We start from the raw sequence: 21,054 nt of genomic DNA, 5'->3' as shown, positions 1-21,054 counted from the left end.
CATGGGATCGGGGGGAGTGTGGTAGCCCCCGACCCGGCTTTTCTTTACTCCTTGATTTGCTTTTCCTTATGCCTCGCTCCTACCTCTTCCTTCGCGTTGTTAATTTAAATCACGAATGTCTGCCCCATGGCCCAATACAGCCGCCGTAGTGGGGATGTGAACCAGAAAAAAGCTGCCGGTTCGGTGCCAGCGCGGCTGATAAGAGTGTGATCTTGTTTTTTGTTTTTTCTCGGTATGCCTACTCCCTTCCTTTCGTCACCCACACCCTCGCTTTCATTCAACCCAGCGACCGGGATCCTTTTCCAGGAGAGGATGAACGTCACACCCCGGGACATCGCGAATCTGACAAGTCACATCAGCCCCAGCCTGGAAAAGCAAGAAGGGCAGAAAATAATGCAAGGAAGAAAGGAGACTAAAAGTAACAGAAAGAATAAAGACAAGTCAAAAGTGAATGGGAAAGCCATTTTAAGTGTAGGCAGATGCATATCAACGCATAGCTCGTCGTTTTAAAGTCTTGTTTGCAAGGGCCAAAACTGTGAGGTCGAAGTTAGCTCCAACCATATTGCTAGCGAGCTTCTTTCCATTTCTGGGAAGCGGGTGCGCTTGTGGTATATACAAGCTGTGGCTCTGTCCTCGTTATCCTTTTGGTGCTGAAAGGTTCGTGTTTTTAACTGCAGCCCTCGTATCACATGCCCCCCATTTCAAAGCCACAGTCTTGTTTGTGCAGCATGTTTAGACTAGATATCGACGATCAATGAATATATACCCGAACAATAAATCTCCTCCATATCCCCTCCCTCCATCTTTTCGTCGGTGTTCCCCGTTTGCCTCGGCGGATTAGGAAGGCCGAAGAGAGGAAACGCATCTCCTATTGCAACCGTCCCAGGTCCACCCTCTTGCCAAGGAATAGCAGCAAAAGTCTTGCTTTTTTTTTCCGTCTTATTCTTGTACTATTTGGTATTTTGGAGCAACAAGTCTTGGCGCATTCACAAACAGGCAGGATAAAAGCATACCTCGATTTATATTTGCCCGAAATCTTCCATCTCCAATCAATACAACGTATTTGTTGATCGCGCCAGACAGCCCTCCAATAAATGGAATTAGAAAAGCAATGGCGGGAAAGACGGGGCCACCATGACCGCCTTGGCTTTCAGCCCCTCCGGGTAGGCGAGGGATGGGGGCGCGGGGGACCAGGCATCCGCCTCCCTCTCCCTCTCAGCTCGCCTATCAGGAACCTTCCCAACCTTGCGGATCCATGATAATGTTCCGAGATCGACCCAACCCTGCCCGGGATCTGCATGCAGCTACCCACTCACAAACATCCCTGCTCCGGCAGCAAATCGACGACAGCCTCGTTTGCCATGGGCCAAGCCACAAACACTGGTAACCCGAAAGCAATACAGGTTGCGCTCGGGTAAACCAAAACAAACTTATACGGCTAGGATAGAAGGAAAAGGAAGAGAAATTAACAGGTGCCGCCCAACCAAGAGAAAAATGACACAATACGATAAATGGGGGTAACCCGAATCCCCGTGAGGGGCATGGTTCCCAGCCCTGTCTATACGCGCAGAGAAAACAGCCCAATGCAACAAGAAAGCAAAGGCCGGAAAATAACGCAACAAAAAATGTACACTTTTGAGAAAAAGAATGAGAGAAAGAAAAGACAGACAGAGAGAGAGGATGAAGAATGTCGCTTTTCCTCGAGTCTAAGGCGCCTTGGGAATTTCAATAGTCCGTCCCCCCTATTTTGCACCAGATATCCCCCGACGCCTTCCATTTCACATGTGAATAGCTGGAAAGAAAAACCAAGAGAAAGAAATAAGCCCTTCCCGGGATGTCTGTCCCGACCACTCCCATTTGTGTCACCCGATGCACAAACAACAGGAAAGCAACATAGGAAAGCTATGATAATGTAGTGGTCGGGTACGAGACCAGATCACAGAAATGAGGAAGCGGAAGAAGCAAGAAATCGGCCAGCCCACCAGCGTGGGTACCGCTCCAGCTTACCCACACCAAAGCAAACAGAGCATGAACGGGGTACGGATGACAACCCATCCAACGCCTGGGTATGCAAGGGAAAATGGCAAAAAGGAAGAAGCCCTTTAGAAGAAGGAGAATGCGGATAAAGCAAGTGGCAGCGTGGTGTCATCGCTGGGCGACGACACCATTTTCAAGAATCCTTGAGCCCCAATCAGCCGAGACGCCGATGATGCCAGCGAAAACGGGCAGGGGAAGGGGGAAGGATCAAATCCAAATTCATGGATAATGAAGGTACACTTTAAATGCTAGACGAGGGGGGTTCTCGCAGGACAATGTTTTCTATTGTCTGCGTGAGCTGGACGCGGCGGCGGCTCCGCTGGACTCTCCTGCGGAACCATAGAGATCGGAACACTCCTCGAGAACTAGAAATGAAGCACCAAGTCAGCATTTATAAAGACCTGGAATAGGTGAAAAATTCGGAGCGCACCTGCTATAATCTGCTCCTCCCAGACCCCGTACTGGTAGTCAACCAGGCCATGGCGCTCGACCTGGTCGCATAACCTGAGGAGCTCCTTGGCCATCTTCTCGAGGCCTTCTCGGCTGATGAGCGTCTGGGACCTTTGGAGCTGCTGGCCAGACTCCATTAATTCCTTCTGCATTTGCAAAAGAGATAGCCACGCATGGTTGAAGTCGTTCCAAAGCTTGATGCGGTCGTTGTAGAGGTCCTGGTCGTCCGAGGTAAGCCCTGCGCGCGAAATTTGTGTCAGTACTGACTCTTTGGAATTTGATGTTCATCAACCCACAGAGAGAGAGAAAGAAAGAAAAACGCCCGCGGAGACACTTACCGAGCTCTGTTACGTGCGAGAGCAGCCAGTCCGAGACGTTTAGAAGGGATTCGCTCGCGGCTTGCAGGATTCCGCTCTTGACGTTCTGAAAGATTTCCTTGAGCGCGCTCTGGTAGCTTGCGTACGCTTCGTCCAGTCCGCTGGTAGCGGGGTACTCCTGCTCTTCAATCCCGACATCCCCCGTGGTCGCCGTCGCTGCCGCAGGTGCGGCGGCCGTTTGGGAAGCAATCCCCCCCATTCCAGCCATGTTGTTCGAGTACCCAAGGAGCGCTGACCTGTCCGTTGCGTTCTGATAAACCGACGAGGAAGTGTTGGAGGGTGCCGCTTGGGTCTGGAGCGAGGCAGTGGTCGAGCTCCCGGTTTCGCCAGAGAAGTAGGGGTTCGCCGAGGTTACATCTGCCGCCATCATCTGCAAGGCAGCCGCGGGTTGGCGCTGGAAGGACTGCTGGCTCGTGTCGTAGACGGCAGAGTTCTGGGCCCCTGATTGAACATTGTACATCATGCTTGCCGGGTTATAACCCGTGAAGCTCTGTGTTTGCCGTCCATCCTGGCTGTAGTCCGTGGTGGATTGGTGGTACGACGAGATGGATGATTGCGGCATGGCTGTGGCCGTTTGGAATGCGCCGGTTGTAGAATCCTGGTAGTATCCGCTGTAGCCAGCCGAGCCACCGATGCCCCGAGCCGTGCCCGTGGTCGAGGAGTTGAGCGGTGTGGACCGATACCTATCGGTCGGCGTCGATGCTGCGTACCTGCGCTGCTGCGCAGCGTCCTGTATCGGCTGCTGCGTGTATCTCTGGTTGGATGTAGCAGGATGGGCAGGCGGTTCATTCTGCCTCCGTCTGAGACCGGCGTCCTCCATGCCCCGCTGATGCAGCGAGCTCGCAGCCGTGGGATGCGGTGGTTCCACCTCTTGCGCCGGCGGAAACAACGCCTTCGTAGGACCGATTACTGCCAGCTTGGGTCCGCAGCTCGGTACAGGGACCGCCCTTGTGAGGATCTTCGCGTGGGCGGTGGTCTTGTTAGTGTCGCCGAGTGCTGCCGTCCGTATGGCCGCTCTAGCGCCAGCGTGTTGTTGCCTTGGGTGCTCAGAGCTGCAGGTGTCGTAGGGAGCCGGGGGGGTAGCTCAGGTGGTTGGCGATGTGATGAGGCCGGAATGTCCCCTTCGGTGGGGGTGTGATGTTGGCAGAGAGTGGGATGGAACGAGGAAGGGCAGAGAAGAAGGCAGAGAGGATCAGGCCGGTAAACTAACCCAGGCGAGCCGATGGGAACGGTAAGGTTAGCGGGTTGACTGGGGCCGTGTCGATTTGCCTTGTTGATCGCGGTCCCGTTGCTCGCGGTCCCGTTGCGCGTGCTTGCTTACTTGCGCAAGGGAACCTGGCCTTTCCCCAAAGATGCCGACGGGTAAGCGGGAGAAGAAGACGTGCTTGGGTAGGCGTCGATATGTGTAGTCGGAGCCGGTGCTTGGTACTATGAAAGACGAGAACCAAACGCCTTCCGATGTAGTTTTACACCCTCCCAGGCAGGCAGATGTTGCGGGCTGGAAGGGCCCTTTGAGCTAGAGCTCCTATGTCGTACGCAAGTGACTCGGGGCGGTACCGTGGCAGGCTTTTTAGCTCAAGTTGCAGTCGAGTCGCGTAATAATAGCAGAGGTAGTGACAACGAAATTAGTGGGTAATGCAGCGGCGTCTAGACGACAGTTGCGCTACTGAACCGGGACTATCCTGGCCGGGCGCGAGCAACGATCTCTGCGCATGACAAGCGTGACCGGGGAAGAAAGACGTTGGGGTAGGGTTGGATCGGTGAGCCTCGAAACGGGTGCTGCGGCATCCGATTCGTCTCCCGCTATCGCCACCCTATTTTCTTGAGCTGCCTTAGTGCTAGCAGCGTCACCGTTCCGTTTCGAGGCGATCTCCCAGCAGGTAGGAGCCCGAGATGGAGCCCGAGATGGAGCCCAAGATTGCGAATGAGGTGTGCACTCTGGAAACGTTGATGGCTGAGCTGTTGAACAAGACGAGCCAGGAGGTCGCTAGTGGTCGTTAAGCCAGTACCGTGTAAAGCCTGACGGCCTGTTTATAGTGGTTGGGGACGACACGAGTGCAGGCGGAGGCGTGGATAGCCTAGTCAAGGACCGATAGAGCTTTGGGGGTTCGGACAGTGAGCGGAAGGCGGCATGTAACCCAAAAAGGTCCCGCTGATCTCGAATTCTGCTGGGCTGTCTGATGGGGTCAGACGGAGAGGACAAAAGAAAACCACAACCTGGCTCAGGTTGGGGCCAGGGGCACGAGGCAATGGAGGGGGCGTATATGATAAGGGGTATGGACACAAAGCTAGCGAAGACCCAGCCCATGAGCCAGATGGGGAAATGGAAGTCTAAAGCAGGGTGTCGCACAGAGACGCCCAGGGCGACAATGAGGGTGGTGTGCAGTGCCATTGGGTAGCACGAGGGAGTGAAGGCCCAGACGCAAAGAGAGGCTGAGGATTTATCGTCGGGGGTAGGATGCCCCCCGTCCCGCCAACTACCGTGTCCATTTGGGGATGGGCGGGCAGGCATGAGCAGAAGCAAAGATTTAGGGGTGGATGGATGGGTGGAATAGCTCCACCGAGGAAAAAACATGTTTCGTCATTTAGTTCCTCGGATGCTTGCGTGGTGCTAGCGTGGGAGGCTCATGCAGGCCAGGGTCTATCGCGCAAGGCAATTTGGCGCCCACTAGCTCTCAACCCTGTTGATGTCACGTACCTTTTCTAGCTTGCGTCCACTTGCCTGTATGACCGTGTGGCTATGTATGTGAGGCTTGAGACTAGGAGAGATCGGCCAGGGTAGGCGCCAGTGCGAGGCAGGTCGACGGTGTTAGGTGGTGCTCGGGACCAAAAAAGCCAACTGGACTTTTTAGCAAAACGCCCAAGGAGCGCCCCTCACCCAGGACCGAGGCCTGAGGGCAGAAGCGAGTCTGTTGATAAAGATGTCTGTTAGTAGCCTGCACTTTTTTTTTTTTTTTTTTGCAGCCGAATGACAGGATACTAAGTGCCGTGCGGGTAATCTAGGGGAGTCGGCGAGGCAGGGAGAGAAGCTGCATAGGCGACTTCACAGGTGGTTACAAGAGGGTACCAGCCTAGGTGTGGAAGTGTGTAGCACCTAACTGAAAGGGAAATTTTGCGTAGGCGCAGGGAGAGGCCAAGTACGTACACTACCAAGCCACTACCGGGGCCCAACGCCAGATCTCAACTGAGCCGGGATGGCTTGACTTGGAAGAGCTGGTAGTTGCCCCGGTTGGTTAGTGAGCCCGCTCCCTGGTGCCAACAGCGGGCGTTGACAGGTATTGTTTTCCGAACAACCCGAGGATACTAAAAGGGGCAGAAAGGGGCAAGCAACAGGGGTAAGAAAATGGCATGAGAAAAGTGAGTTAAGAACGGGAGTATAACGCATGGGGGAGGTGACGAGGGAGCTTCGCATGCAAGTCTCTTCCAGAGCGGGCTTGCTGATGAAGGAATAAGACGGCGGTCCTTTTTTTCCCCAGGCTTCGTTGGAGTTTCTTTCAGGCGGATTCGATAACCCCTAGGCGCAGGGCAAATGGGGTTGCACTTGCGAAAGCCGACGAGATGGGATGAAGATGCTGGCCAATTGCGGTTGGAGGAACAGAAGCCGAGGGGGTGGCGTGTGGGTAACGGCCATGGGCGCTCGCCGTCGTCCACACTTGACGAGCAGAGAATATCAGGCAGGGCTTGATGTGACTGGGGCGGGCGGTACTGGGGCCGGGACGAGCCAGAAGCGAGAGGGTCGAGGAGACAAGAGAAAGGGAAAAAGAAAAGAAGAAAAGAGAAAAAAAAGAGAAAAAAAAAGGAAAAAAGGCCAGGCAACATCGTTTGTTCAAAGGTTGCGGCTAGGATGCAATGCCTTGGGGCTGTGGCAGCCGGGATGTTGCTTGCTAGAGGTGGCAGCAACTTGCTTTCTTCCACGACAAGGCCCACGCACGCGGATGTTCCACTCCACATGGTGTCTAGTCGATAAGGCGCCTGCTTCGGTACCTCCTTCCCAGTCTGTCTGAGTGAATCAGGCCTGGCGGATTGAACGACAGGGACCTAGAAGGTTGGTTGCTCTGTGCTAATGCTCGTGAAGGAGGGGGAAAACGGCCCAAGAACTGGGCTAGGAAGGCGCACTCCCCGCAGCCCGGCACGTACCTAAAAATTTGGGGCCTTTCTGGCCGTCTGCGTGATCTCGGTGGTATTTTGGCTTGGCTCGGGGGGAAGGGGCGGATTGATGAATGAAGGAAGCCACGAACCTTAAATCAGGAAAGGCCTCGTTCGAAAATTGCACGGTTCCGAGTCAGAGACAAGACGACCAGACCAGTAAGTTCCCAGAGAAGGCTAGTAGAGCAAAAATCAAAAATCTCCGCCCTTGCGACCAAGCCTAACATGAACCTTACCCACCCACTTCTTTTTATAACCGCCAGCCCGTCCGCCGGGTTTTGGTCGTGAAAACGACGGCGGTCAAGTGTTGGCAGGAACAGGTGAGACAGCGCGATGTGGATGCGGCGGCCCATCCGGGACGGCCAGCCCGTTTTGTTCTCGATGCATGCTCAATAATGGAGCGTAATGCCTCCTCAGTCGACCGCCATCTTGGAGCCGTTGGACGGTTCCTGTAGGTTGGATACGTTTGCAGACGGCTGCGTATGCGCTGCTGGCATCAACAGTCCATGCCATGTTTTATGTCGAGCTTCCCGTTCCATGCATCCTGCCCTTTCTCCCCCGCTTGTCCGTCTTATGTCCAGGGTTGCATGATCAGCAGATCGAGCCGGCAGTCACAGTCTTTTGGTGGGTTATATCCTGGCTGTGCCTCGCTCCAGCTCTGCGTGTCTGTGGGTGCGTGCCATTCACTGCCTGCATTTTCAATCGGGGCATTTAAGCACGATCGATCGAGAGAGAGACAAGGGAAAAGGACAGGGTGACTGTTTCAATACCCATCCGGTGCCTTAGACTTCCGATCTGGGAAGTGACCGGGATCATGCTCAAAACAAAAACGAGTCCCATGCAAATAGGAAGGGAAAAAGAAAGAAAAAAGAAGAGAAAAGGAAAAATTACGAGGCGCATCACTGGGCACCAGGGCAAGGGGCAACAGCCGCGTGGGAGCCCAATCAATTGGAGGGCATTGGCGGACGAAAAGTTTCCCCCTCCCCCCCTTCTTGGGCATGAGGGAGTTCCATAACCAAGACAGATCCTGCTGCGTCGGTGGTTCCATTGCCCGCAACGTGAGATCTGGCCTGCGCGAATCAGCAGCTGGCGTCCAAAGGAAGCTGAGCTAGAGATGCAAAATGAGAGGAAAAGGGGATGGATTATACGTTGGACCTGTTCTCCACTGTAGGGACGAGGGCTTCTGCGCGGCCACACCGACAACTCGTCACGACCTCGGTTCTTGCTCTCCCGACCAACAGATTGCTGCCGTTCTCCGGTGGAGCAGCGAGCCGATGCCGCCGGCAACTGATGCTATGTAAAGTAGGAGCCTCCATTGGATTGCGTGAGGACAAGTTGACTGGCAGCCCCTGGAATGGAATGTACCAGCCAGTGTGACATTTTCCCCCTTTCGCCTTTTTTTTTTCCACCTCGGTTGAGGGTTGGGCGGTGAAAGTACCGCTACGTGGCAAAGAAAGGATCGGGTTGCCTTTTGGGATGGTGGTTTGCGAGTTGGAACCCTGATCCCTACAAGAGCAAAGGTGGTTTGGAGGTGCGATGTCGTTCCTAAAAGGCTGCATGGGCCCCCTGCTCCAGCATCAACCGGGGTGTTGGTCAAATGACAGGGGCTCTGGGGTGGAGTCGTGCAGATGCGCTCGCAAGGTACCGGTACCTTGCATGGGTGGGCACTCGTCTCGACCTTCTTGGTACTTGGCCCCTTGGCTACGCGTGCTCGGCGAGTTTGAGCCCAGGGGGGTTCACGGCGGAGCGGAAAGGTAGCTCGAGGGTAGCACTCGCTGGCCGACGACGACAAACCGCGGGGATGCTTTTTTTTCTTCTCCTTATCCATCATCTCCTTCCTCTCTCACCCTGACACTTGCTCCCCATTTCGGTAACTTTCTTTTTGCATCAATTTCTTTTGTTCCGTACAAAATCCTGGAATACGACCAGCTCCAATCCATGCCGCCCGCCACGCAACTCATCCTGCAGTGTTCGATTCCCCCAGACACGGGAACAGACGAGCCGCATCGAGTTTTTTTTTTTTGGCCGCCAGATATCCGTACCGTCTGCAATTGGGTTCTGGGAGGTATTCCGTGCTACTTCCCAAGCCGTCCAGCCCGACGGATGCGAGCCACCGGGCTACCTGCCCCCCCTACCTATGTAGACACCTCCCGGGCTTGGGCTCGACAGGCGCTATCAGATCAGGTCACTTGGGCTCTGTGTTTGGACGGCTGTTTGGGAGCGTGCGAGACCAGCCCAAGCTGATCGGCCTGTGCCCAAGAGCCCAACCTCTTGCTGGCGGCTCGTATATAACACCTGTCCAGGGTACCACGGTCCTCACCCGCACCGCCTGGTGCGGGCGGTAGAGACTTCCAATCTCGAGATGGAAGTTTCTAGGCTGTACATGCTTGGCCAGATTGGGACTTGGTCATTTATTCCAACGGCGCCATCCGCAAACATGAACATCTCTTCCATGTGAGGTTAGCACTAAAATGGTCAAGGGAGGTAAAAATAAACCATTCAGCGCCGTGCTATAAAAATAAACATTCTCTGTCATGTTTACAGTCTGGGCCTACCAGGGCGGCACGGAAAGCTAACAGAGCACCACCATGGCTCTCCAATGGTTTTCAGTTGGTCTCATAGCTTCCCCGGTCGGCGACACCTAGCTGGCCCATATGACGAGTCACTTCTACTAGGGGTCGGGACCCGAGGTACCTGCGGCAGGTACCCAAAGTACTCAGCACTGACACGCGCATTTTCGGCATTTCGACTCCATGTGCGAATTGCTGCCTCGAAATCTGGTCAAGGTCGCGACGAAATGCGACCCTGGTGGAGAGATAGGATGACGCGCGGAGCCAGCACAGGCGACCCAGCATGACCGAATTCCACCCCCGCGTTTTGCTGAGGTACCTCCCACCTCCATGCAGATGCACTCCATCATCACGCTGCACGATCTGCGCGCACATGTAGCGGCGCAGGAGTGTGGAAGCAGGTACTCCGTACGCACACACACACGCACACACACACACCACACACACACACTCAGCTAAAGACCAGGCTGGACAAGCTCGTCTGTCCTGCAGGGTCCCCTGCTCGTTGGCGCGGCTGGGCGCCTCACTTGGGAGAGCAGGCGTGCCCTCCCGCCCAACCAGGCACGAACGAGCCGGCACAGCACGCTTGTGGCACACGGCCCCTTTATTTCGGGTACCATTCCTCGGCGGGCAAGGCATCGTGTCTCTGCACCTCGGCGATCTGCGATCTCGCCTTCACCCCATCAGCCTCGTCCCGGCATCATTTTGCATGCGTCCGTCCATCACCGTCGACGAGGCGACCAACCCCCAGTGTCCCCCCACCCCGAGCTGAAGAGCCGAGAGCGGCGCTGCTCGACCCACACCCTCTCGGATTGGCCGTTTTTCCTCCCCATTTGAGGCTGATGGCTTTAGTGGCTAATGGCTAATCTTTGTCAATTCTTCGCGTCTTGGCCCTCGTCACTTGGCATTCTTACCGACTCGCTCCGCCTTGGTCACTTCGCTTTTTGATTTCATTTTTAGAGACATGGCGTGACTTTGATCAACACACCATTGGCATGCGTCCTAGCTGCAAAATTACTAATCACTTTTGATTCCTCTCTCAAAACCATTGGATGAGGCCAACACGATCATGCGAGGCTGCGTCCCCGGGATCGCCGGCCTCTCGCACTTCAATGCGACGAGCCTGGTCACCGAGCCTGGCACGGCCCAGCCCTGCACAATTGGCGAGGGCAGACGGGAATGTGTTGGTGCTTCATTACCTCGGTTCACCCAGTGCATGATTTATCCCAGATCGTCGACAGCGAAGCCAGTTCGGCCGGCTTGGCACATCGCCCAGCCGCCCGGAAAGGGCAGCTGTCGAGCCATCAATCCCATTCTCCGGGCGCCCGCGGATGCGTGCATCTGCCGTGTCAACCTTCCAGGCGGCCAAGCAGAGGTCCAGTTTCATGACTGCATTGCTACCTCGCGCTTCTACGCTTCTCTATTTTCTTGTCTGGTTCGGTCAAGTGCCCTTTCTTCGGAACATGCCGTCCCAGCAGGGTGAAGCGTTGTGGTGTCGTTTGGTAGCATGAAAAGGAGCCCTCCGGGGTACGTTATAACATTGATCGGGAAACATTGCCGCTCTGGCTCGGAAACTAGGCCGAGGAGGGTAGTGCCGGAGCAGGCTCGACGATAGCCCCCAGCACTTGTCAGGTGATCATTTTCGGCCCCAGCATTCCACCAACGGGCCAGACTCTCCTCCTCGCCTCCGTCGATCAGTCCCAGGGTCTGGTATTTGGGGCGGCCGGCCAAGCCCATCCTCTCGGCAATCTCCTATCCATGATTTTCCCCCTTCTCCTCTGCTTCCCTCACGCCTCGCTTCCAAACCCTATCCCGGGATGGCAGCCTCAAGAGTCAGCCACATGAACCTGAAACGGCATGATGTCACGCAACCCCTCCGCTCGAAACTAGCCGGGCTAACCTAAACACTCAGGTTTCTGGAAACAACCGGCCTGGGCCAAGCGTGCACCTCGGGCCGTTTAGGCCTTCTTTTTAGCCAAGTGCCAAAGCCCTCGTGGCCATGGAGGGATCTCCCCTTCATCTTGTGTCTGCCAGGGTTGCCGGGGCCGCAAGCCAGCGCCTCGCTTTCCCCGTCGGAAGATGAGGCTGCAAATTTTCCTTTTCTTTTCGCGCTTGAAGACTCTGACTAGGCCCAATTAGAAATTTGATTTAGCTGGCGTTGTTGGTTGCGAGGCTTGCCATTTCCATAAGGGATTACACACGTTTCGCGAGGCGCACCGCCCCATGCCAAAAGCGGCAAACTAGTGGTTTGAACATGGAGGGCGCGCCCGCCCTGCCCGTCTCGACGCTGCCCAACGAGGCTGGTCCCGCCGTTCGTACATGGGTTCGGTAAAAAGCCCCCAATATGCTTTGTGATCCTAAAACTTTGGCACCGGTCTGGGTAATGCGGCCGTGACCAGGCGACGCGGAGGATAAGGGAGGGAAAGGAAGGGGAAACAAGTCCGCAAGCAAGCCCGAACAGGTGCCTAGCTTCCCCGTCCCGAGGAACTTTGAGGGGCTGGGAATGACAAGGCTGGCCAGTAGCCCCGAGCGCGATCGAAAAGTCTACACTGGACAATGACGACGCGTATTCGGCGCTTCCGAAATTTGACGAGCTTGGATGTCTCGGGCCACGACTGCCAACACAGGGGAGAAAAGAGGGGGAGCGGTAAGGGTGATTAGTGAACAACAGGATCTTGGGTCTCTGGGGGACAAGCATCGCTAATGGCGATTCCGACACCGGTGGCGGAAGGGATAGCCTCTGTGGCCCCGGGGCAGTGCATTTCTCCGACGACGTATATGGTTTATGGGCATTGCATCAATGGCTTCGGCGATGTTGTACAACGTGATTCCCGCCGACCCTGGCTTCCTAGAGCACCAGGGGATCAAAACAGCGCTATCTGATATCCAAAATTTGACATATCTCCTTGCCCACATGGAAGCCTCTCCGCAAGGACAGGGCGACAAATGGAGCCACGTTGTCAACGGCCCCGGGCTGGTGAGGATCCCTTGTCCTGCCCGAGGATGCGGTACGACCCATGCACTCTGTCGACAGTCGACAGTCGACTCTGCAAGGTGTCGAGCGCCCAACCCATGGCCGGCCGTCTTCACCCCAGGTGTGCCCCTCTCACCTCACCCCCCTGCATCGAGCCGGAAACAAGGTACGGCGACATACCCCGGCGGCTCCGCGTGGTGGGGAGACCATGCAAACCGCCGTCGATGCCAGTTTGTTGCGCCGCCTGCCGTCGAGCTCCCTCGCGCAAAGAAGCCATGATCGCCTCGATATCTACTAAATGCTTCAGGACTGATTGTACACGGACACCTGAAAACTGCGTAGAGATAACGTCATCATAGGCGCTACGGGCAGCTGTGCCTGGCTTTTCGCACGAGGGGCGTTCTGCGATAAGTGCTGTTATATGTATCTATGTTCCTCGAGATTGGCTTTCAGATGTTAGGAGTCCACTTGTATCAAAAGGGACATATCACTTCCGCAGAAATGCTACCTTGTCGTACACAAGAATGGTGCATCATTGATGCAAACATTCTTCTACTTCTGCCCCGTCGCGGCGTCCGCAGCGAGCCATCCACCCGGAAAGGCCGCTACTCAACCCGACGCTGCATGGGCGAACTGGAGTCCTTGCTGTCGCGGTGGAATACGCCGGGAGGGTTTGGCTCCGGCCTGACGTATGATGTGCCCCAAGAGCGCCGTAGCCAGGCGCCGAGCCCGCCAACCAAACGGTCTACTATCAACAGACCTCACATCGGCTGCATGGGAGCAGCATGGAACATGGCGGCGAGCAGTAAATACGATGATATACGGTTTAACGCTTGACCCATGCAGGCATCTTCCGGGCCTTGACATGACCAGGTTTCTTCCTCTCCACCATCCTGGGATCCCGTGTGACACAGCCGGCTACACGCAGGAAGAAGCTGGGTTAGTATCAACACGAAAGAAACAGCGCGACCTATGGACTCAAACAGCGGTCGGCACTACGAGAATGCCGCATCTTGACTCACCTCGTCTGAGCACGGGCTTGAGCGCGGGCTCATGGGCCATGAGAGCCTTGGAGACTCCCAGGGTCAGAGCCTCGGCCTGGCCGGTGGTGCCCCCGCCCGAGACGTGGGCCCAGATGCTGTACTTGTCCATGCGCTCCGTGGCCCTGAGGGGCCAGATGACGCTCTCGCGGTCGTGGACGCGACCAAAGACCTCGGAGATGGGCTTGCCGTTGACCAGGACATCGCCCGTGCCCTCGACGAGATAGACGCGCGCCGTCGCCTCCTTCCTCCGGCCCACGCCCACCGACCTGCCGAACCGGTCGATGTGGGCCGGCCTGGGCTCGTTGCGGTGCGGCGTGATGTCGCGCATGAAGGGCACCAGGGCCTGCCGGAGCCCCTCCGACTTGAGCCGGCGGTGGATCTTGTGCAGCGCCTTGACCATCTTGATGCAGGCGGCGTAGTCGGACGCCCGCACGTTCTCGCCGCACGCGGCCTTGTAGTCCACCAGCTTCTTCCACGTCACGTTCTCGGCGGGGTTGGGGTCGAGCGGGAGGTGCTGCAGCCTCCGGTAGTAGTCGCTGATCCGGACGTAGTCGTCGTTGAACTGGCTCATGCGGGAAAAGTAGGCGGGCGAGACGGGCATCGGGCGCGCGTGCACCATCGTGGTGGCGGCCTGCATGGCGCTGGACAGGTAGCCGGCGTCCGTCGAGGACGGGGCGGAGGAGAATGTCGACTGGGCCCTGTCGGCGACGGTTCTCGGCGCCATGCTGAGCGCCTGCAGCCGGTGCTGTAATGACGGCAATAGGGGGCAGCATTGTGCGCCAGCGCCGCGGGCGAGGCCCAGGGCTGCTGGCCTGAGGGTCTTCATGTCTTGTATGTTTCGCGGGGGTGAGCCCCTACCAGGACATCGCCGTCGGGGGGGGGGGGACAGCAAATAGTCGTCGTCGTTGGTGCGGTCCGTCCTCCGGCTCGGCCTCGAGGCTGGAGATTTTTGCGGCCCGCGCCTGCACGGCTGAATGGCTTGCTGCGAGCCACAGCTTAACCGCCCGCTCCTGTGGCTAGGTGGTGCTGCAGCCACATGCGCGCCTAATCTCGTCATTTCCCAGCCCCACACAGCAACCCCTCCATTGATGCACGGACGGGACCCGAGAGTATATTTTTTTTTCCTCACTCGAGCTCTTCCTCGCCTGCTTCCACCCAAAACACACTCAAACCATCCCCGGATCTTCCTTCTCCTACCACAGTCAAGGTCGCAAACACCGCAGCCATGGCGTTCGGAAAGCTCTACACATACGAGGTAAGCTTCCTGCATTCGCGCGCCGTCTTTTCCGCATTGCGCGCACTCGCGCCGCTCCCGCAATAGCAGCGACAAGATTAGAACGCTGACCTGCCATCCTAGAAAAACCCCCGCTCGACGGCCATCCTCGCTGTTGCGAAGGCCAACGACAAGGAGCTCGAGGTTGTTGACACCCACTCGGCCAGCGTGCCGGCGGGCTACCTCGCCCTCAACAAGCTGTCCAAGGTTCCTACCTTTGTCGGCAGCGATGGCTACGTTCTGTCCGAATGCATCGCCATTGCCATCTACGGTATGCTGCGCCGCACTTTTCATTTTTCGTCGCATGACCGACCCGCCCCCTCCTTGGGAGCCGGCTCTCTTGGCGTGCCTTCCCCCTCCTTAGCGTGATGATCTAGACAATCATTTACAGTTATCCCTGGCTGAATAACTATGCGTGTTGATATACTCTAACATCTGACTATTACTCTTGTTTCTCACTTTTTTCTCATGCCCTCACTCACCTCTTTGGCGATATTGTACTGACCGGCACTGAAGTGACCTCCCAGAACGAGAAGACCACCCTCCTCGGCAAGACCAAGCAGGAGTAAGTTTCTGCCGTCATCTCACGGCCCTCCCCCCGTCAGGGTTGAACGTCGTGGTCACAGACAGTAGCTAACAGGTCAACTTAGCTATGCCTCGATCCTCAAGTGGATGTCTTTTTTCAACTCCGAGGTCCTCCCCCCCATGGGTGCCTGGTACCTGCCTCTCCTGGGCAAGGACACCTACAACAAGAAGGCTGTTGAGGAGACCTCCAAGAAGACCCTCAAGGCCATCTCGGTCGTCGAGGAGCACCTGAAGAACAACACCTTCCTGGTTGGCGAGCGCATCACCCTGGCCGATCTGTTCTCTGTTGGCATCATCGCTCGCGGCTTCGAGTTCTTCTTCGACAAACAGTGGCGCCAGGAGTACCCCCACACCACCCGGTGGTACACCACCGTCTACCAGCAGCCCATCTACTCGGCCGTTGCTCCCCCGATGGAGCTCCTCGAGACCCCCAAGCTGACCAACACGGCCCCCAAGAAGGCTGAGCAGCCCAAGAAGGAGGCCCCCAAGCCCAAGGCTGCCCCGGCCCAGGGCAACGACGAGGGTGAGGAGGAGGAGGAGAAGCCCAAGCCCAAGGCCAAGCACCCCTGCGACCTTCTGCCCAAGGCCTCGGTCCCCATCGACGAGTGGAAGCGCCAGTACTCTAACAACCCCGTCCCGGCCGCCATGGAGTGGTTCTGGAAGAACATCAACTTCGAGGAGTACTCGCTCTGGAAGGTTGAGTACAAGTACAACGAGGAGCTCGGCATCCCCTTCATGTCATGCAACCTGATTGGCGGTTTCGAGCAGCGTCTCGAGGCCTCGCGTAAGTTCCTCATGGGCAGCGCTTCGGTTTACGGCGATGGCAAGGGCTCTTTCATCCAGGGCGCTTTCGTCATCCGCGGCCAGGACCATGTCCAGGTCTTCGACGTTGCCCCCGACTGGGAGTCGTACACCTTCACCAAGCTTGACCCCACCAAGGAGGAGGACAAGCAGTACGTCCGTGACGAGTGGGAGTGGGAGCGCACCGTCGTCCGTGACGGCAAGGAGTACCCCCACTACGACGGCAAGGTCTTCAAGTAAAGACCGCGCTCGTGAACACAACAAAAAAAAAAAGCAAAAAATCACAATGAATGGGGAAAAAGGGTATAGGGTGATGTTCACTTTGTTTGGCTGGGAATAATGGTAGGGACGGAAGGAATGGTTGGTTGGGTACGGTGATAGGCATGATGGAATGGAAGCCAGGGTGGGAGTAAATGATGTTACGACTGGGACGGATGGGGAGGAGCAATGGGAGATGGAGGAGATATGACCCTGTGGTCACTTCATGTATGGCACACAGCACGCATCATTGGCCATCGTATGGAGCATGTTAGCTAGCGTAACTTTCTCCGTTGAGATGAATACCATTTGGCAATCAAGCACTGCGAGATGGTTCTTGACTTGATTCTGTAGCGGGTGTCCTTGATTCGCAGCCCAGCCCGTCAAGTTGATGACACTGCCATTTACACACACGAAAGTTGCTACACCCTCCAGTCCATGCTACAATATGCAACGCGAGGGGGTAAAGGAACCCAGCAGACTACACAAATTTGGCACGCCCTTCTCGGACCAAGCGTCATCATCCAGGGCGGCGATTCCGATGCCCAACAAGAGAGGGCGTTTCCCTTCTCGTTGAGACTTTGCCGCCCGGAGTACACATGTTGTCACACTTTCGCGACCCAGAATAGACTCGGGTCATGGGTAATCACATTTGGGCCGAAACAAGCGTGCACTGGTAAAGTGAATAAAGACTGGGATTATAAAAAAGTCCGCAATGGAGGACACGGACAGGATGAGATGGAAGAAGAGGGCGTCTCAAAGCGCCACAAACCCGCCCTATACGGCACTACGCACGCACGCACCCCACCATCACTCGATGCGGAAGGGGTTGGCGCGGATGTAGGTGCTGACGTCGCTCTGGTAGCACAGCTCGTTGAGGTAGTCGTGGACCCGGGGCAGGACCTCTGGCGCCTCGTGGGCGTCGCCGGCCCACTCGGGGACGCAGACGAGGTTGTGGGGCTCGCTCCGGGCCTTCTCGACCGAGTCGTCGACGAGGACGGTGTCGCCCTGGCCCCAGCAGGCGCCCGTGGCGGCGAAGTCCGGGTGGGAGCGGGCGACGCGGGCGTCGGCCCAGAGGCGCGACAGGCGCTTGTACACCTGCACGCGGCGGCCGTAGTCGTCCCTGGAAAGGCCCAGGTCGTCGCGGGACCAGACGGCGACGAGGCGGTCGCGGGCGGGCCCGTCTCGGGGCAGGAGGCTGTCGATCATGGAGCCGACGTTGCCGGGGCGGGCTGAGGACCAGACGGCGACCCAGAAGCGGGTGGCGATGTACTCGAGGAACGTGCGGGCGTGCGGGCGCGCGATGAAGTGCTTGGGCTCGCGCCGCCGCGGGCGGAAGAGCAGGGTGCCGTTGAGGTCGAGCACCACGAGCAGCGGCCGCGGCGCGTCCACGCGGTTGGTGGTGAAGGACGCGCGGAGCAGGTAGGCCGGCGCCGGCTCCGGGACGCCGCCCGACTCGGGCGAGGGCGGCACGATGGGGTCGCGCTGCTCCTCGGACGACCTGCCCCCCTTGTGATCCTTCAGGGAGGCCTTGGACGCGGACTTGCGGAGGGACTTGGACTTGTTGCCCTTCGTGGTGGCGGCGGCGGCGGGGGAAGCGTTGAGGGCCGGATCGTCGGGCCGCGCCGGCTCGTCGAGGCGCGGGGAGCGAGGGGCACCTGCGGTCGTCTGCGTCGAGTAGTGCTGTGTCGGCTGCTGGTTGAGTGGGCTGCTGGTGGGGTTGGCGCGGAGGCTCTGGCGGATGTAGTCCTCGAGTGGGGAGCCGACGACGGGTGGAGGTGAGGTCGGCACCGCAAACGGAGGCGGTGGCTGGTTTGTGGGCATCCACGGTGGCGCCTGCGGGTTGATGGTGGTCCAAGTTGGCGGCGCAGGGTGGTTTATCGTGGTCCAGCCCGATGCTCCGTGGAAAGGCGGCAGGGCCTGCTGGAACATCGGGGCCGGCTGGCCTGGAGGCGCCCACGTGGGCGCTGGCGCGCCGCCAGTGCCCACACCGTTAGCGTGGATCATCTGGGCCAGCCGGCCGATGAGGTCCGAGGATGCTGGCGACAGTGTGAGGTGGTTCGCGCCTTCCTGGTGTTCTGATACGGCGGCCGCCTGAGGCGCATCGGGATCAAGGGCAGGCTGAGAAGATGACGGCGCTCCAACATCGGTCTCGCCCGCGCTGGCGGCGCCACGTGAGTTACGTCCGGCCTTCTTGCGATTTCGACGCCGCGGCTTGGTGTCCGCCATATTGCCTTGTTGGGGCGCCGTAGCCTCGATCGGACAATAGGTAGAATGTGAGCCGAGCTTGAAGGTTGAGCTCTCCACGCCTGTGCCAGCAGCCAACGATGTGACTGAGGAGGCCGAGCAGCTTTGCTGCTGCAGGGCCAAGACGGGATGCTGGGCCACCCCAACGCGCCGTGCGATGTGGTAGCCTGGATGGAAACTATTGGACCAACCGCCGGCTAGGGCCAACCGCCTGAAAAGCACGGGGAGTTTGGTGGTTGTGCGCGGGGATCTCATAAAGCCCGTTCAGCGCGTGGCCAGCAAACGAGGGCAGTCGAGAAGGCAGATGAGGTTACGAGAGAATAAAAAAAAAGAAACAGAAGGAACAACAGCCCAGTTTTCGGATTGGACTAGAATGAAATACCGAGCGAGGCGTTTGACGAGCGGCCGTTGTGACTGATTGGGTAGGTTCAACTGTGAGAAATGCGAGGCTAAACGGCGACCAAGCGAACCCAGGCGAGCCCGACCCTCACAGGCCTTGAAACCCAAACGTGCGGCGGATGAACTGTGCTCGAGGTTATTGGCCCGTAAAAGTTGTTGGATGTGTTTCTGTGTTTAAACCGGTCTGAGCAGTTGCAGGGCAGTCAAGACTTGTAGCTGAAGTTGGGCTAGGTATGTGATAGTCTCCAATGGTAGACAGGGCTTTTTGCCTGTGAGGTGGCAGTTCAGAGGTGAAATTTTGGAGCTGGTGTTGAAAGTGAAGCTTGGGCCCCACCACTCCAAAGAACAACAAAAAAAATTCACACGACGACTCGATTACTAGCGGCACACTCCAGAGTCTCAATTCAGATTGACGGCTTTCTATACGACGTATCATTGATCACATCCTTGTTTTCTCAATAAAATTCGTACAAACCCGCCATGGATTCTCGCAAAAGAAAAGCCCCCATCGACATCTATCGCCGTGTCAAGGTGCGAAAGGATGTGCCTGAATCTGACGACGAGGGATGGGACGGCGTCTCAAACGGAAGTGAGGTTGATGAGCGAGATGGGAGCGGAGAGGACGAGGAAGATGCAGAGGACCAAGTAGGAAATCCCCCACAGTCAAGTCGGACGGATTTGCAGAGACACAATAACTGAACATTTCCCCAAACAGTCTGAGGGCCAATCAGAGGATTATGAGAGCTCTGAAGAACCCGAGGTGGACGCCTCCAGCATATCATTTGGAGCTCTAGCAAAGGCCCAAGACTCCGTCCCAAAGCCAGCAAAACGCAGGCCCGGAGCATCTCCCGCTGCTGGCCAGGGCCGTCGTCATCGCCTTCAGACCGGCGACGACTCCGAGTCGGACTCGGAAGGCTCGGACGGCTCCGCCGGCTCGGGCGACGAGCTGGCCAAGACTGGCCGGGAGAGCGGCGGGCGCGGCGCCGCCGACAAGTCCGCGGCGGCGGGTGCGGCCCCCAAGCCCAAGAAGAAGAAGAGCAAGAGCGCGCCCGAGGAGGTGTCGTCCAAGCGGCGCGTGTCGCGCTACCGCGAGGTGGTGACGCGCCTGCCCAACGCGCGGCCCAAGGCGCGCGACCCGCGCTTCGAACACCCCGGCGCCGAGGAGGGGGAGGAGGAGACGGCGGCGGACGCGGCGCGGCGGCGGCGCAACTACGCCTTCCTGGACGAGTACCGCGACGCCGAGCTGCGGCAGATGCGCGAGACACTCGCGGCCAGCAACAGGGCGGCGTCGTCCGCCGCGGGCAGGAAGAAGCGGAAGCGGGGCGGCGACAAGACGTCGCAGCTGTCGCCCGAGGAGCGAGAGGAGCTCAAGCGCAACATCATGGCCATGGAGAACCAGAACCGGGCGCGCGAGCGCAAGGACAGGCAGGAGGAGCTGCTGGCGGAGCACCGGAAGAAGGAGAAGGAGCTCGTGAGGCAGGGCAAGAAGCCCTTCTACCTCAAGCGGTCCGAGCAGAAGAAGATGCTGCTCATGGACCAGTACGCCGGCATGTCAAAGGGCCAGGTCGACAAGGCCATCGAGCGCAAGCGGAAGAAGGTGGCGGGCAAGGAGAAGAAGATGCTCCCGTTTGCCAGGAGGGGGGCGACAGAGAACTGAGGAGGAAGGCGACAGGATCAAACTTGCCATTGCACTTCTCTGGCGTTTCTTTTTTCGTGCAAAGCGTGGTACAGACAACGCATTGGCAAATAACAAAGCGCGCTTGATTGAAATTCGGCTTCTATCAACCATCTAAGAGTTGTGTTCCTGTCTAGCGATAATATCATGGCTGTTTACATTTACATAGTCGCAACCAAAAAAGACTCGTGTTATATATACATGGACCGGTGCTCCCAC

The 21,054-nt window shown here is 57.5% G+C and overlaps 6 protein-coding genes across 6 annotated transcripts; 3 read left to right on the top strand and 3 right to left on the bottom strand.

Moving 5' to 3' along the window:
- Positions 1–2,248: 2,248 nt before the first annotated feature.
- Positions 2,249–3,684, bottom strand: GGTG_06161 (hypothetical protein; the record flags this gene model as incomplete). Its single annotated transcript, XM_009223975.1, has 3 exons — positions 2,249–2,402; positions 2,468–2,725; positions 2,826–3,684. 3 exons carry the CDS (start codon positions 3,682–3,684, stop codon positions 2,320–2,322), a joined length of 1,200 nt encoding a protein of 399 aa, XP_009222239.1. The 3' UTR covers positions 2,249–2,319.
- A 6,965-nt stretch (positions 3,685–10,649) lies between these two features.
- GGTG_06160 (hypothetical protein) lies at positions 10,650–11,425 on the top strand (the record flags this gene model as incomplete). The annotated part of the gene is made up of 2 exons (XM_009223974.1): positions 10,650–10,955; positions 11,159–11,425. 2 exons carry the CDS (start codon positions 10,650–10,652, stop codon positions 11,423–11,425), a joined length of 573 nt encoding a protein of 190 aa, XP_009222238.1.
- A 907-nt stretch (positions 11,426–12,332) lies between these two features.
- On the bottom strand, positions 12,333–14,554 carry GGTG_06159 (40S ribosomal protein S9). Its single transcript, XM_009223973.1, has 2 exons — positions 13,577–14,554; positions 12,333–13,472 (listed from the first exon to the last, which is right to left on the bottom strand). The coding sequence occupies exons 1-2, from the start codon at positions 14,421–14,423 to the stop codon at positions 13,381–13,383; spliced, it is 939 nt and encodes a 312-aa protein (XP_009222237.1). The 5' UTR covers positions 14,424–14,554; the 3' UTR covers positions 12,333–13,380.
- Positions 14,555–14,696: 142 nt separating this feature from the next.
- Positions 14,697–16,666, top strand: GGTG_06158 (elongation factor 1-gamma). The gene is made up of 4 exons (XM_009223972.1): positions 14,697–14,852; positions 14,955–15,141; positions 15,387–15,435; positions 15,521–16,666. Exons 1-4 carry the CDS (start codon positions 14,823–14,825, stop codon positions 16,494–16,496), a joined length of 1,242 nt encoding a protein of 413 aa, XP_009222236.1. The 5' UTR covers positions 14,697–14,822; the 3' UTR covers positions 16,497–16,666.
- On the bottom strand, positions 16,511–19,481 carry GGTG_06157 (NIF domain-containing protein). The gene has a single exon (XM_009223971.1). The coding sequence runs from the start codon at positions 19,014–19,016 to the stop codon at positions 17,325–17,327; it is 1,692 nt and encodes a 563-aa protein (XP_009222235.1). The 5' UTR covers positions 19,017–19,481; the 3' UTR covers positions 16,511–17,324.
- Positions 19,471–21,040, top strand: GGTG_06156 (rRNA biogenesis protein RRP36). The gene is made up of 2 exons (XM_009223970.1): positions 19,471–19,805; positions 19,876–21,040. Exons 1-2 carry the CDS (start codon positions 19,641–19,643, stop codon positions 20,815–20,817), a joined length of 1,107 nt encoding a protein of 368 aa, XP_009222234.1. The 5' UTR covers positions 19,471–19,640; the 3' UTR covers positions 20,818–21,040.
- Positions 21,041–21,054: the final 14 nt, after the last annotated feature.

Source organism: Gaeumannomyces tritici (genome assembly GCF_000145635.1).
Source record: "Gaeumannomyces tritici R3-111a-1 unplaced genomic scaffold supercont2.3, whole genome shotgun sequence".
Taxonomy (NCBI): domain Eukaryota; kingdom Fungi; phylum Ascomycota; class Sordariomycetes; order Magnaporthales; family Magnaporthaceae; genus Gaeumannomyces; species Gaeumannomyces tritici.
Note: the sequence above shows the minus strand (reverse complement) of the source record. Positions and strands in the feature narration are given on the sequence as shown.